Genomic DNA, 15,325 nt, shown 5'->3' with positions numbered 1-15,325 from the left:
CTTATTATCACAGTTATTTATTTCAAGCAAAACATGCCATGAGAAGAGCAGCATAGGCTAAGCATTTTGACAAACAGGTTACCGGGTGGAGGCGCCGCGCACCCATCGATTCTTTGTGTTTTTTTTTTTTTTTTTTGTTCTGCTGAAGATGAACATAGCCAACCGGGTAGCGACCAAAAACTGCATTTCAAGTAGCGTGCTAAAATATTATAAGTTGAAAACGTGAAATTGTAACTCAAAAACGTCAGAAGAAAGAGTTGACGACGCATCTTGCCTGTGAAAGTTCACGCGTATAACCAGCCAGCTTCGTCTCAATAATCAGTGTATCTAGTTGAAGACGAGAGGTTGGACAAATCCAGTTGCACGAAAACTGGAAAAGGGGAAGGAGAACACAACACGTAAGTTAGGTCTGAACGAATTGAAGCGTGAATAAACTATTGTTGGCATGCGACAGTAGCTGAGACTGGATGGAATGCATGCAGAAAAGTTGGAGATTCAAACCTGAGACGATCAAATTCTTATTTCAAATGAGAAAAGTATGATTTGGTTATTGCCAATCACGAGAGGGTTTGGCGGGGGCTGTGAAACTCCTCTTAATGCAAATCGACACGAAACGCGGACGAGATTCAGGCTTACCATTATCGGATAGATTGCGTTGCGTTGCGTTGCGTTACTCCGAATGAACAGAATTTGCTCGAAGAATCTGCCAAGCAAAGACGATCAATAATTGTTCCATATTATTTGACCATTTGAAGCCGGAAGTTATTTTTATTCCCGCCGAAGTCATCTGATTCTTTTACCTGCCTAAGTTTGGTATGCACTCCATCCTGATCCCCCTCTTGCGTGCTCCAGCTTCTTGTTCTTTAGATGAGCTGTTGTTGTGTGCTCCTCTCGACTATATGTCTGCGTCTTGGCGGCGGTGGTATGAATATCTGCTTGCATAAAATTTTAAAAGTTGTTATCTGACGTGATTGGGCTTAAGAGTTGACCCACACTACTCTTAAAAGAACGCTTACTGACGATTTGAGCTGAATTTGGGCCTTTCTCTAGTTGCAGAATACTACAGCCCAGTCCAGGGATATCTATTTGACTGATGGCCCATTTTAATGATGTTACATTAGTCTTATTCTGTTTGCAAATAGCCCTTTTCATACGTCATTCTCTCCAAACGAGTGTTTCTCTTTCATGCTTTGTTAAGTGACACTTATATTAATGCTTCTTTTGATTGCGTCTTAATTCTATTTAGCGTGTTCAGAACACAGAAAGTGGAAAGAAAAGAAATTTCTTTTCTCTTGATGCTATGGAAAATAAGAGAGAAAACAAAAGGAAAACATAGTTTCTCTTGTTTGGACATACAAGGAAAAAAGAAAAAATTAAATTAATATTTTTTAAATTTTATAATAATTAAACTTATATAAAGCCTAAGAACTAAAAAAATGTCGATCATTTTTTTGTGAGTGCTTCAAACTCGCTAATAGAGGAAAGAGAGTTGGAGACAAAAAAATGTCCGATGCTCGTTGAGAGAGGAAACAAAGTTGGAGATGACAATGTCTGTCAACACAAACTAAGGCAATTTGTTTAAGAGCTTGATAAAATTTTCTCTACCCTTTTCTATTTCTTTTCCTTTCTCTTTGAAATCCATCATTTCAAGATGAAAAAGATTATAACTAGCAGATAAACCACATTTCTCTCCATGATTCTCTACTACCAAACAACAAAAAATCACTTTCTCACCTCTTTTTTTTTTTTTTTTCTTTTCCATGGTCTCGAAAAAGGCCCTGTTAAAATTGGAAATTTTGATGAGTTGACTTGGGACTCAACTAAGTCAATACGAACAAATTAGGCGAGTTTATGTATGGTTAAATTTGGGGGGTAACTTCAAACGGGAGTCCTTCCTGTATTACCTAAATGGAGGAAGGAGAAGGGTGTGAGTGATGAAAGGATTTCTGCCCCTCATATTTCAATTGAATTGCTTGTTTTTTTTCAACTCTTTGCTTTTGCGCCAACCAACTCTCTCTCTCTTTCTCTATCTCTCTCTATCTATCTATCTATCTATCTATCTATCTATCTATATATATATACACACACATAGGGATAAAACAATTATAAAATCATACATCCTGAATTTTTTCTTTAAGGAAAGAGAAAAAAATATAATTTTTAATACTATATAAAATATCAATTGCTAGATTTCAATCAAGAGGATAGCAAAATGGTCTTGGTTCCTCTTAAAGCAACTTTGTTGAAAAAGAGATGAACACCCTTTGTTCCCATTGATGTTAGTTAGCTCATTATAGGACCCTATGAGGGAAGAGCTAATAAACATCATACAATGCTAAGATGGTTTTTCAATGTCTTAAATAGCATAGAGATAAAAGGAGGAATCAATCATCTTAAATAGTTCATTAGTTGTGGCATTTAAAAGGAAGAAGGTAGGTAGAAGAAAAGAAAACAATAATGAAAGAAATGTAGAAGTAAGAACAAGAGAGAAATTTATTGAAAAAAATGTGAGAAACAATGAAGGAAGATAATAATGAGTCCACGTCTTAGCTTTATTATTGAAACCAGCTTCTGTTTTATAAACATTAAGTAAAATTAAACAAAAACTAAACTGTTAAAACTCTTTTTGTTTTATCTACCATATCCTAGCTTCATATGATAGCCCACAAATTAAATATTATACCCATTTGTTTAAATACCTTTATGATTGGTTCTCACTCTGGTGTTAAGTACTCCTATTCCTATCACCCATTGGGATTCAAACAAAAGACATTATACCACACAAGGTACAGTATATATCACTTAGAAGAGGAGGCATTCCTTTTAGTACATTTGGCCATTACAAATGTCATAGATAACAAAATGTATAATACCACACAAGGTACAGTATATATCACTTACACCTATTTTGTTAAGAAGTTGAGGTTCATTGATTTTACATCTTTCATGCCTAACCCACCAAACTTTTTTCTTTGACAAACTATCAGCATCTCATCCCTGGGTTAACAAAACATTTCTTAAGATCCATATAACAAAAGTTTTATTTGCATTACTTTAACTTGGCTACTATACTTATTAAGACTAAACAAAAGAGAAAATTAGTGATTTTAAAGTCTCACAAGAAGTAGTTTCACTTGGGAGAGCAACCACCCTTTCCACGAAGTCAACCTTCTCTCAAATCTTTAAAATTGGAATCTAAAAGTGTTAGGTTGGACAACCAATACATAGAAGCAAGCCCAAATGGAACGACAAGAGATTGTCACTGCTATATGCTAAGCTTGTTTGTATTTGTTGCGCTTGTTCAGAATTGAGATATATATCTAGTATGCCAAAAAAAAAAATCCAATTTGTTCTTTGCTCTAAGATACATTGATGTAGAGCCATTAGAGCTTTAATGTTGATAATTCGATCTTCTCCCCCTCACTGAAATAAATAGTATCATCTGTAAATTATAATGAAGGGACACAAAAGATTTCATTCTCATGGGTTGAATCCGACTAGCCAACTATTTTGTTATGTCATTTGGAGAAGTGAGCACAGAGCTTCACTTATTATATTGAATAGAAGAGGAGATAAAGGGACTTGTTGTATGAGCCTCCTAGAATTTTTGAAAAAATCGTTAGTTGAGTTAATAACAAGAACGAAGAATAAGGCTAAGGAGATACGATTGTTAATCCATCTTCCCCATCTGCTGCTAAAGCCTAGAAGTATAAAATCTAGAAATTGCCAATTTTCTTGACCAAACACCTTGCTTCCCATTGCACTGGCATGAGTCTATCAGCTTATATATCATTAATGTTGAGTCAATTGAATTGTGTGCCTACCACCCATGAAGCCACTTTCCTGGAATTACCGTCTTCAATCTTGAAGCAAATACCTCAGCAATATGCTTGTAGACCACTAGATTGCTAACTAATGGGTTTGAAATTACTGGCAGTGACAACATCTTTTTTCTTAGGCATATGGGTATTATAATAATGTAATTTTTTAAATTCTTTATAATTTATAATTTTTAAGTCATTTTTTTATTATTTCATTTTATTTACACAATAGCCCATTCTACTATTCATTAAATAAATAATATATAGAACAATTTATTCTATATACTGATGATATTGCATATCAATATACCAGATATAAGTTCACTTATATATAGAATAACTTATTTCATTCCGTTTATATATCATTTACACCCCTACCTATAAATAAAAGTCTCGAACATGTTCTATATTGTCCAAGAAAGGCTGAACTGGAATCAACAAATTGAAAATAATTCTAAAAAAGATTTACATGATTTAGTATAATTGATGCTGTTAAGTATCAATGAATACCATGTTATTTTATTCTTAATATTATTTTATTTTTATTTTTCAGTGGCATGCTTTGATGAATCATCTATGTGCATAACAATTATTTTTATTTACATAAGACAACCAAACCTAAATTTGATCGGAACTTGGGCCAGACCTGTTGTTGGCAAGCTTGAACAAACTCCATAAGAGTTTGTAAAGGGTGGGGTCCAACCTGAATTTGATAGATTTGAAACATACCTAAACAAGATTTTGATCCAGGTCTGACTTGATTTGAGGCCTAAACTCCAAGGTAGTTTAAAATATTTTTTAATAGCCTTACTGATGGTTTTATAATTTCGTATATTCTATGAAAATAGATGGTTGATAAGAGTGAATCTAGACAACTGAAAAAAATCATGAGAGAATCGTTAAAATGGAACAACATTAAGGGAGTAAAACACCAAACTGTAAGGCATACGAGTTGCGAGAAGAAGGGAAAGAAAAGCAACGTAGAGAATTTAATCCCAAACATATCAGAATTTATGCTAATGATAAAGAAAAAACGAAGAGTCCTACTATGGATACTCTATGTCTGTCATAAAACTTTATGCATGGATAGGCCCTGTAGTGACATCAGTGAGGGTCACTCTTCAGACATAAAAGCAAGGTGGGTATGTGATGGTGAAGGATGAATAATAGGTGAGCACCAAGGCAGAGTGATACCAGTGAGCTGATGTAGATGGATGAGAATGACAGAAAAAAACTTAAATATTATCCAAGAATGAGATGATCATCAATAATTCAATTCATTACTCAAAGACTTTGAGACAGAAAATAACACATACCCACCTTGCTAGGATCCAACAGAGGATGAGATGGGCAAGAGATACTCGTGTCAAGCAAAGATGGGTACTGAGTCTCAACAATTGCATCTCTTCACCGACAAAACTGATCGACGGCGATGGAATTATACATATGGCATCAGATCTCTGGGAAAGACAAGAATTTCAGATTATACAAACTCTTAGACAAAAGAAAGGTTCGGCATGCAAGACTGATACATGATGATGTTTGTCTATCTTGAGTTTCTATGCTAGTAAAGTGATGCAACAATATGGGTAGTTGGAGAGAGAGAAGGGATGCAGAAAAGAGATGATGAGGGGTGGAAGCAATGGGCATTGAAGAATGAAGGCCACATCCGCATGGGATTGTGATTTAGGACGCCCATCACGCTGAGGTTCCTATTGTCTCCTTTTTGCTCATCTCTTCCTCCATCTCTATCATGGTTTCACATGGAGTTATGCTTCCCCCCATTTCACCTCATGGAATCGTGTTACAGTATTTAATCCCTCCTTAATCTTCTAGTTTTATCTTTCAGCAGCTAATTTGATCGAATTGTCTACTTTATCTTACTCATGTGGAGCGTGTTAATACCTGTTGTTAGGGTATAACGCGGCAATTCGACCAAAAGGATTGGTGGGTATCATGATTTCGGTCTTCTGTATGCTGTGCTTGCAGCAGACTAAATCGTAATGCTTCCTCGCCGACAGAACATGATTTCACCCTTTCTGCATTCGTTTTCTTTCTGTTCGAAGAAATTCCTCAATCAAAATTAGAATACAAACCACTGATCCTTTTCACCGGGAGTGTGAGATATGGCTTGCGCGAGTCCTGCCATCGCATCATTAAAGGAGCGTTAGCTGTGTGAGGTCTAATAATTCCAATTAGTGATTAGACAGAGAAAGGGGAAAGGAGAGGTAACGGTTACGAGTTATGAAGAGGTCCCTCTGCTGTCTGATGTCTCCTCCTCCATCGAGAATTAAGATGATTCCTAGAAGTTTCCCTGTTACATCATTTACTTAATGCAACTACTCGAAAGAGGAACGTAAATTGAAACTAAACTTTCTATGCCACGCTTACCTCGTCCATTTAAGAGCCTTGGAGCGATCGTTGGATCTGTGTAAACGAACTCCAGCGATCCCATACAATTATATAACTGTTTCTCCTCAGATTCGGTGTGTAAAAGAAGACATAGAATTCATTCATTCGTTCAATAAACGATCCACTTTATCACCAAAAGATGAAAACCTTTTCGGATCCACATTAGGGCTCTTTTAAATCTTCTGGCCTCAAATGTCCATGTCGGTGGAAAGGGGAGGGCATACACCGGCTTCCCGTGTATGTAGGTGGCCAATCCAAACGGGAGCCATTAGCCATCACCCGTTAAGCAGCTACCCCTTCCTGGCTTTTGATTTCCAACGCACCTTCCGTCTCTCCGTACTTTTTTTCGTTTTTTGCAGTACGGGAGGGAACCGGAAGATGAGACGCGTCTGAGGATCCTCTCACAGAAGAGATGCAAGAGCCATCGATGGCGCGAAGACGGAAATTTGGGAAACGAGGCGAATCTCTGTAATTTCCCGCCACCGACGTAAACGGGACGGAACGGAGATGGTGAAAATTTAGGTTTTTAGGGCGATTTGAAAAACAATAAAACCGCGTGGGTAGATTCCCAGAAACAGTTATTAAAACTGGGATGGGAGGGGTACCCCACATGCAATCATCATAATGGGTCCCACTCCCACTCGCTCTGCCGACACTACCGCCATTGGTCCGGTGAAGGCAATCCACCAGCAGTGACCCTTTTTCTTAGGGTTCCTCAGCCCTTATAATTAATGGACATCGTATCATTTCATATTCGAAAAATATCCTCTTAATCACCGTCGGAATTTACTCTTTTACCCTCCACCTGCCAACGAACTCTTTTGATCTCCTAACGTTGCAGCGATAGACCCCACTTACCCATGTTTCCTGCGAGTAGAAGCCCAAAAGACACCGGATCTGCCGCAACCAATGTCGCCCTAACTCTTTCAATTGGACACAAATGTGGGCCCGATGGATCGCCACTACCAGTTTCTGTCGTGCATACTTAAAGATGGCGTCGGGTTCCATACTTTAAGTATGGTCAAATATATGAAATAAAGTATACAAAATAATTTCATAAGATAAGGTTAATGGGGTGGCGGTGTTGACTGTTGTCAGTGGCACGAGCGTGGACCAGACCAGCCCGGAGTCTTAGGGTTCTTCCGCCTTTGTGAGTCGTGACACATAACAAAGACACTTGCTTGATTTTTTATTAAACAAATTTCTGATTGGTTTCTTTGACAGCTTGTCTTCGTTATTGTAATTTTGGGTTTATGTTCTTCACGAGATTGGATCTGTGGCTCTGTGCAGAGCAGAAGCATAGATTTTGGACAGGGGAAATGTAGAAAAAGATAAGGTATCACATGGGCAATAAAAGCAACGCAAACATCCAAATCCCATTTTGGGTCTCTGTCTTTCATTTTATTTTTCCCTCTTGTCGCCGCCGCTGATGCTGCCTGGAGCTGATTTATTACAACTGTAAATGACGGCTATTGATACTAATCGCACTTGTGAATTCCCTTTCACTTGGGAATTTTGCTTTTTTTAAGTTTGGTCTCCACGTGAATGGAGTTAAAACGAGTCTGGTGAGAGATGAGTGGTGACAGAGTTAATTGGGGTTGCTTTTAGCAAAGTTCCACCAACAGTAGAAAGTGTGAACGATTGCAGAGAAAACGAACAATTTAAAAGCGACTCCAGAGATTCTAAATCTCTGCGTTTCTCCCCTTCTTACTTTTTTTTCTTTTATATATAAGACACTTGGACTAGCAGGTTAAAGCCTAAAGAAGAGTCAGAAGGCCACCCAGAAACTGCTACAATTCTTTTGGTGTTTCCTCTCTGCAGCAATCTGTAGTTTCTGTTCAAGTTTCCCTCCACGGAGGAAGAAAGGCAAAATGGGTGTCAAAAATTCTGCATCCCCTTCTTTGTTCTTCCTCTTGCTTTTCTTCTTCCAGGTGATTGAATGCACCGTGACTTATGACAGAAAGTCCATAACCATCAATGGACATAGGAGAATTCTTATTTCGGGTTCCATACACTATCCCAGAAGCACCCCTGAAGTATTTCCTCTCTCTGCTTTGCTCTCTCTTTGCTTCGTAGTTTTCACAGACTGCATGTTCTGTATTTCACTCACCCTGTTTAAACTGGGGTTTGTAGATGTGGGAAGGCCTTATGCAGAAGGCTAAAGATGGAGGACTGGATGTCATACAGACATACGTTTTCTGGAACGTTCATGAGCCTTCTCCTGGCAATGTACTTTGATTTCTCTTCTTGGTTTTACCTTCCTGCTTCCTTCTTCTTGCTTTAGCAGTGTAATCTAATGTTCAGTATATTTTTGGGTGTTTTAGTATAATTTCGAGGGGAGATATGACATTGTGCGGTTCTTAAAGACTGCTCAGAAAGCCGGGCTCCTTGTTCACTTGCGCATTGGACCTTATATTTGCGGAGAATGGAACTTCGGGTACTTTAACTTACTTTTCCGAATAACATATCTCTAGATCTGCTCACTTGTAAGCTTATATTTATTTGATGAGCTTTTTTTCTTGTTTTACCGCCATCTTCTCTAGTGGTTTCCCTGTGTGGCTGAAGTACGTTCCGGGAATCAGCTTCAGAACAGATAATGAGCCATTCAAGGTCTTTTTCTCCTCCTGATATCTCTATATTTGCAATGAAGGGAAAGTTCATGAGCGGAATTTTTTATTTTTTTTACATTTGTCCTCGCTTATATACAACCTTTCTTCTTTTTGCTTTTGTGCATGTTTTTAGATGGCTATGCAAGCTTTTACTCAAAAGATCGTTCAGATGATGAAGGATGAAAAGCTGTTTGAAACCCAGGGTGGTCCTATCATTCTTTCTCAGGTACGAAAATTGGTTGGTTATTAATTTCCATCCAGAGATCCTGGTTTATAAGGATGTACTAGTATATAAATCAATCTAATTATGCGGGTGCTTAGGACTACTCTGCAAACTCTTTTGGAGCGCAAAACATGAAATCTTCAACTGGCTCAAATAATTGAATCGATGGAAATTTTCACTTTTGTGTGCACAGATTGAAAATGAATACGGGGCGGAGGAAAAGGTTTTTGGAGCTCCTGGGCACGCTTATATGAATTGGGCTGCAAAGATGGCAGTTGGATTGGATACAGGGGTCCCATGGGTGATGTGCAAGCAAGATGACGCCCCAGATCCTGTGGTAAGTTTTACCACCTAAATTTGTATTTTTTCCCTAGAATCTCATGTAGCTTCTTGTATTATCAATTCTCCAGAGTATACCTTTATACCTTGTGAATTATAATTGCCCCTTTTTTTTCCTCAAATTTTGGCGCAGATTAATGCCTGTAACGGTTTTTACTGTGATGCTTTTACTCCCAACAAACCTTATAAGCCTCTGATGTGGACTGAGGCTTGGAGTGGCTGGTAAATTTAGCCTTTCATCTCTGAAAGTTTATCATGTCAATATGGCAGTCTGTAATAGTTCAACTGATATTTTCCAAACTCATATTAGGGTGCACATTCTGTTTTACAAAAAGTAGTGGAATTGTATTTGTCTTCCACTTTAGAGCTAGAAGGTGAAGGCTAATCCTGTTTCTTCATATTCTATTGAAGGTTCAATGAATTTGGTGGTCCAATCCACAAACGCCCAGTTGAAGACTTGGCATTTGCTGTTGCACGCTTTATACAAAAGGGTGGATCCTTTGTTAACTACTACATGGTGAGATCTGCTGTCCAATTTTCTGAAGTCCTCGTGACTGGGTATTTGGTTTAGGGGACTTTTATATGTAACAATTACTAGAAGTTTGATGTTCTTGTCGTAAACAGTATCATGGTGGAACTAACTTTGGCCGCACTGCTGGAGGACCATTCATCACAACAAGCTACGACTATGATGCCCCACTTGATGAATATGGTATGTGTTCTCATTTTTCACAATAGACTGTGCATTTCAATATTCAATTAATGTGGATTCCTTTTTAAGAGTTTCTAATTGCTTCATCAACTTGGCAGGATTGCCCAGACAACCTAAATATGGGCATCTGAAGGAACTCCATAAGTCTATTAAGCTCTGTGAGAATGCTCTGGTTTCTGCTGACCCAATTGTTACTTCCCTAGGAGCTTATCAACAGGTCTCTTAATCTTTTTGAACCAGAGTCTTCCTCTTGTCTTTGATGACTTGGTGATTTGACTGTGCTGAACTGACTCATTAAAATGAGTTTGCAGGCTCATGTTTTCTCTTCTAGATCGGGAGGATGTGCAGCTTTCCTTTCAAATTTTAATTCACAATCTGCTGCAAGAGTTATGTTCAATAACATGCACTACAACCTTCCTCCATGGTCAATCAGCATTCTTCCTGATTGCAGAAATGTAGTATTTAACACTGCCAAGGCAAGTGAAATAAATCATGCATCTACCATCATCTTCAATTTTGTTTTGCGTATGTTGCTCATTCTTTCTGCCAATTTTTTGTCTAAACCTCACAAGTACAAGCTCTGTTACCTCTGGCCCTGATATTTGAATGTTGAAGAGTTTTGTATTCAAACATATAGATTAATAAGTAAATAAATCTTGATAAGTTTAGTCAGCAAAGAGAACCAAGACTTTAATAGGAAATCAAAACTTGCTAGCATTCATTTTCTCAAAGCTTTTGTGGAAATGTTGAGCTTTGCAATATTATGACATTCTGTTACCATTTTTTGTGGGTTGTCTTATTAATTTTGTAGGTAATTATCTGTTCTGCCGGACTAGTTCTAGAAAGCTGACAAATAGTAGCTGGGTTTTGCCTACAATGATTAATGTGCACATGCATCATTATAACATAATATGGGCTGTTCCAATGCAGGTTGGGGTCCAATCATCACAGATGCAAATGGTTTCTGTTGGCAACTCAAATCTACTTTCATGGGAGACATATGATGAGGATATATCTTCACTTGGAGACAACTCTATGATAACTGCTGTTGGCCTCTTGGAGCAAATAAATGTGACTCGTGACACAAGTGATTACCTTTGGTATATGACCAGGTAAAAATCATCTAATCCTATTAAAGGAATTCTCATTCTTAGATTGTTTTGATGCTCTATTGTTTTCCTTGTGCTCCTTCAGTGTTGACATAAATCCATCTGAACCATTCTTGCGAGGGGGGAAGCTTCCCTCACTTACTGTACAGTCAGCAGGCCATGCTCTCCATGTCTTCATCAATGGAGAACTTTCAGGTATGCGAACCTGTTGATCAGCAGAGCATTGGTCAAATCTGTAGCCTATTTAGGTGAATTTTATATCTAACATAGCTATGCATGTGTCATCATAGGGGCTGCCCATGGTAGTAGAGAGGACCGAAGGTTTACTTATACCGGTGATGTTAAGCTGCGGGCCGGAACCAATAGAATTGCACTTTTAAGTGTTGCGGTTGGATTGCCGGTAACTGTTTCTTCTATTTCAACTACCTGTGAAATTTATGTCAAGTAACTTACTCTCAAGTTGTTCCTGTGGTGGATGAAGAATGTTGGATCCCATTATGAGACATGGAATACCGGGGTCCTAGGTCCGGTTGTGCTGCATGGTCTTGACCAAGGGAAAAGGGACTTGACATGGCAGAAATGGTTCTACCAGGTCCATATTCTGCTTAAAATTAATTTTTACCTTGGAAAGAGCAACCATTCATTCAATTGAGAAATTGTGTATACTTTCCCATCCAGGTTGGTCTGAAGGGTGAAGCCATGAATCTCATCTCTGCTGATGGCATTTCATCTGTGGAGTGGATGCAGGGGTCATTCGTTGCTCAAAAGCAGCAGCCTTTAACATGGTACAAGGTAATCTGCAGTATACTCCCAACTATCTGTTTCTGTTGTAACTTTTTTTGGCATTAAAACTTACTATCTGGTGCCACAGGCGTATTTTGATACACCTCAGGGAGATGAACCATTGGCATTGGACATGAATGGCATGGGCAAGGGTCAAATATGGGTCAATGGGCAAAGTGTTGGAAGATATTGGACAGCATGGGCCAGCGGTAACTGTAATGACTGTAGTTATGCTGGAACTTTCCGAGCACCAAAGTGCCAATTGGGCTGTGGCAAACCAACTCAACGCTGGTAAGGACAGTGACATGTTAGGATCTTTCTTCTGCATGTTTCCAAGTTGTTGATGAATAAATAATAAACCTGTTCGCTGGCAAAGTTTAAACACATCAACAGTTTCTCTTTGCTTACTAACTTGTTTTTGCTTTATTTTAAGGTATCATGTACCAAGGTCCTGGTTGAAGCCAAATAGAAATCTTTTGGTTGTTTTTGAAGAACTGGGTGGGGAAGCGTCACAAATTACCCTTGTAAAAAGATCGGTTTCAACAGTTTGCGCTGATGTTTCGGAATTTCATCCCACATTAAAGAATTGGCATATTGAGAGCTACGGGAGACCTGAAGAGGTCCACAATGCCAAGGTGCACTTGCACTGTTCTCCCGGACAAACCATCTCTTCCATTAAATTTGCTAGCTTCGGGACACCTTCAGGAACTTGTGGCAATTTCCAGCAGGGAGTGTGTCATTCTTCGAACTCATACACGGTGTTGGAGAAGGTTCCTCTCTCATCTCTCTAATTTATGTGTACTTCCGTATTTGCCAATTCACTTGTGCTTGCATGCATGACATTGTTTGCTTGTTTATACCCGTTGAAGGTAAAGTGTTGAGGAATTCATTCACTTAAGAAAGTTCGTTTGAAGTTGCATTCAGTTATCATTTGTGGACATAGTCAGCACACATGAAGGGAGTCTACTGACTGATCTTATCTGTGTTTTCACAGAAGTGTGTAGGACAACAAAGATGCTCTGTAGCCATATCGATGAACAACTTTGGAGGGGATCCATGCCCTAAGGTGATGAAGCGGGTAGCTGTGGAAGCAATTTGCTCCAGTACAATTGATCCAAATTCAAGAGGCTAACACCATATGAAGCAATCAGAGATTTCTCAATAATCTACTGGATTGGTTTGCTTAACTGTAAAAAAAGCAGAAGAGAAAAAGTAGTATATAGGAGAGCTGTTATGTCGTCTGAGTATCAGTCACAATGTAGATGTGGAGTTTGATTACATGTATAATGCATTCATTCTTTTCAGCAGGGAGTAAATGCATTTGTAAAATAGTATAGGTCAGGGTCCAAATGTGGGTCCTATGTTAAAGCCTGTTTGATTCTGGTGCCCGAGTTTTAAGCAAGGATGAGCACCTGAGAAGGAACAAGGCAGAAGATACAGGGTGATGCACATTTTGGTTGATTGGTTTGTCATTTTTCTTGCATTAAATAAATTAAAAGTGATGATCTTCCCTGTATTATTGCAGAAGATGAGAAAGTGTGAATGAGAGTTGATGTATGGGTGTTTGTGTTGAAGATCGTGAAACTAAAACGAGGAATCATTTACTTTCATATTGGTTTCCATCATTGTAATTTTCAACTAATTAACAGATTAAGAAAGTAAGTGTCAGGCATCACTGGGGGTGTACTCTGCTACCAGGAAGAAGTTTGTGCTCAGATTGCCATACTTGATCACAAGCTGCTAAACAATTAAGGGCACGAGAAGAAGAGCAGAAATAGCTCTCGAAGGGGAGAAGAAGAGATCCGAAGAGATCATACAACTCACCTAAGTCGCAAGTTGACCCAATGAGTCGACAAACCATGGCTAATGCTGGTAGTGGTAACACTGGCTCTAACTTCTAATTCTATTTTATTTTTATTGACTTGTAATCTGAACGGCTTCAAAGAATAGGAGCGAGCATTCGGACGGTTGCAGGTCTCCCACCATGAATGAACCCATGAATGGTATCAGATGCTTCGGCAGCCTTCTCCATGAATGGAGTTAATCATCTTCTCGTGACCTGCAATGAAGGAGACCTATCTGGGGTTTTACCAACACAATGTACTGCCACCATTTGAGAACAAAAAAAATCATTTTGAACGACAAGTTCCAAAGGGAATGCAGAGGTTTGATACACTTCTTTACAGAGAAGAAAGGCCTAAATAATTTGACACCCAGAGGATACAGTGATGAACTTTAAACATCAAGGCCATTAGCGATTGGACATAACATGAACACGGAACTACCATTTTGTTCTTTTCCTCAACGTTGTCAAAGCATAGTTGGTCTCCACGAGCTTCGTTTTCTATCGTTCATGGGTTGCCGCAGATTCAATGCGAGATAAGCGACAGTGGAAATCTCTTCCTGGCAAAAACCAATTGCAAAACTCGAACGTCTGTGAATCTCCTCTAGGAATCCACTGTACATGTAAGATGTGAGCAGGTAGGGGGAAAAGGAAAAACAGAAAGGAACTTGACGAGTATGGGAAACTAACTGCAATTATTTAATATTGATGACAAATCTATATTTAAAACTATAAAAATAAATAAAGAGAATATTGTGATGAGTTTAGTACCATTGAACTGCAAGCTATCATAGAGGAGTCCAAAACTTTGTAGTAGAACATACGAATGTATAATAACCACCTTAATAGACCTAAAAGAAAGAGTAAACACCCTATCAATATTATTTGATCTATTGGTAAACAACAACATTAGATGTTGAAGGACCCAAAAGGGTTGAACGATCAATCGTCTTGAAGTTTGAGTGAACTAAGAGCAACTATCAACCAACTCAAGAGGGAATTGACGAGTGAAATTAGAGTAAAAGGTATTTTCATAAAAATTCTATGCTAACGAGTTGGCTCATGAGCTAACAAGTTTAACTCGGAGAATCTCAAGTTTAAGCTTGAACCGAACTCAAGTAAAAACTGAACTGAGCTGAGCTTTTTTCAAGTCAAACTCAAACGATTTGCAAGTCAATTTGACTTAGTGCCACCCCTACTTGTGGCCTCATCCTAGATTTGCTTATTGAGAAGTGTGGTAGTAGAAAAATGTTGAAGTGGAGAGGATAAAGTTTCATCCCCTTGAGCTTGTGTTGTCAAGGTCTTTTACTCGATGGTGAATAATTATTAAATTTATTTTTGCTGTCTATTTTATTCCTTCCATAAAAAAATTATCGTTTGTAGAAAGGACTAAAGCTCATGGGTGAAATTATAGAGGCATTAGTTTCCAAATTGGCAAAGATCTTAAATTATTGGTTCATTTCTAAAAGTAGAT

General features: G+C 38.4%; 1 protein-coding gene and 1 long non-coding RNA gene across 4 annotated transcripts; one reads left to right on the top strand and one right to left on the bottom strand.

The window, feature by feature from the left end:
- Positions 1-66: 66 nt before the first annotated feature.
- Positions 67-6,558, bottom strand: LOC137945476 (uncharacterized). 3 transcript variants are annotated; one of them, XR_011111001.1, is made up of 8 exons: positions 6,213-6,558; positions 6,055-6,135; positions 5,727-5,963; positions 5,142-5,281; positions 801-932; positions 637-703; positions 275-370; positions 67-180 (listed from the first exon to the last, which is right to left on the bottom strand). It is a non-coding gene; the product is annotated as an uncharacterized lncRNA (long non-coding RNA). The 3 variants fall into 3 exon arrangements; XR_011111000.1 differs by having other exon boundaries at positions 5,138-5,281; positions 6,061-6,135; XR_011110999.1 differs by having other exon boundaries at positions 6,061-6,135.
- Positions 6,559-7,952: 1,394 nt separating this feature from the next.
- LOC137945474 (beta-galactosidase 5-like) lies at positions 7,953-13,618 on the top strand. Its single transcript, XM_068791372.1, has 19 exons — positions 7,953-8,269; positions 8,367-8,462; positions 8,558-8,670; positions 8,777-8,843; positions 8,976-9,068; positions 9,259-9,402; positions 9,538-9,626; positions 9,816-9,921; positions 10,029-10,116; positions 10,215-10,333; positions 10,428-10,592; positions 11,047-11,228; positions 11,311-11,420; positions 11,516-11,625; positions 11,707-11,817; positions 11,904-12,017; positions 12,097-12,299; positions 12,442-12,778; positions 13,003-13,618. The coding sequence occupies exons 1-19, from the start codon at positions 8,105-8,107 to the stop codon at positions 13,138-13,140; spliced, it is 2,550 nt and encodes an 849-aa protein (XP_068647473.1). The 5' UTR covers positions 7,953-8,104; the 3' UTR covers positions 13,141-13,618.
- The last annotated feature ends 1,707 nt before the right edge of the window (positions 13,619-15,325 follow it).

Source organism: Aristolochia californica, unplaced genomic scaffold (assembly GCF_029961685.1).
Source record: "Aristolochia californica isolate CCGP_79_NKW_82.1479 unplaced genomic scaffold, dmAriCali1.0.hap1 SCAF_12, whole genome shotgun sequence".
Lineage (NCBI taxonomy): Eukaryota > Viridiplantae > Streptophyta > Magnoliopsida > Piperales > Aristolochiaceae > Aristolochia > Aristolochia californica.
The sequence above is the reverse complement of the archived record's forward strand: the minus strand, read 5'-3'. Positions and strand labels throughout refer to the sequence as shown.

Coding starts and splice junctions, on each gene's coding strand:
- LOC137945474 (XM_068791372.1), top strand. CDS start 8,105: ATGGGTGTCAAAAATTCTGCATCCCCTTCTTTGTTCTTCCTCTTGCTT. Junction 8,463..8,557: donor ATGAGCCTTCTCCTGGCAAT/GTACTTTGATTT, acceptor TGGGTGTTTTAG/TATAATTTCGAGGGGAGATA. Junction 10,117..10,214: donor TGCCCCACTTGATGAATATG/GTATGTGTTCTC, acceptor TCAACTTGGCAG/GATTGCCCAGACAACCTAAA.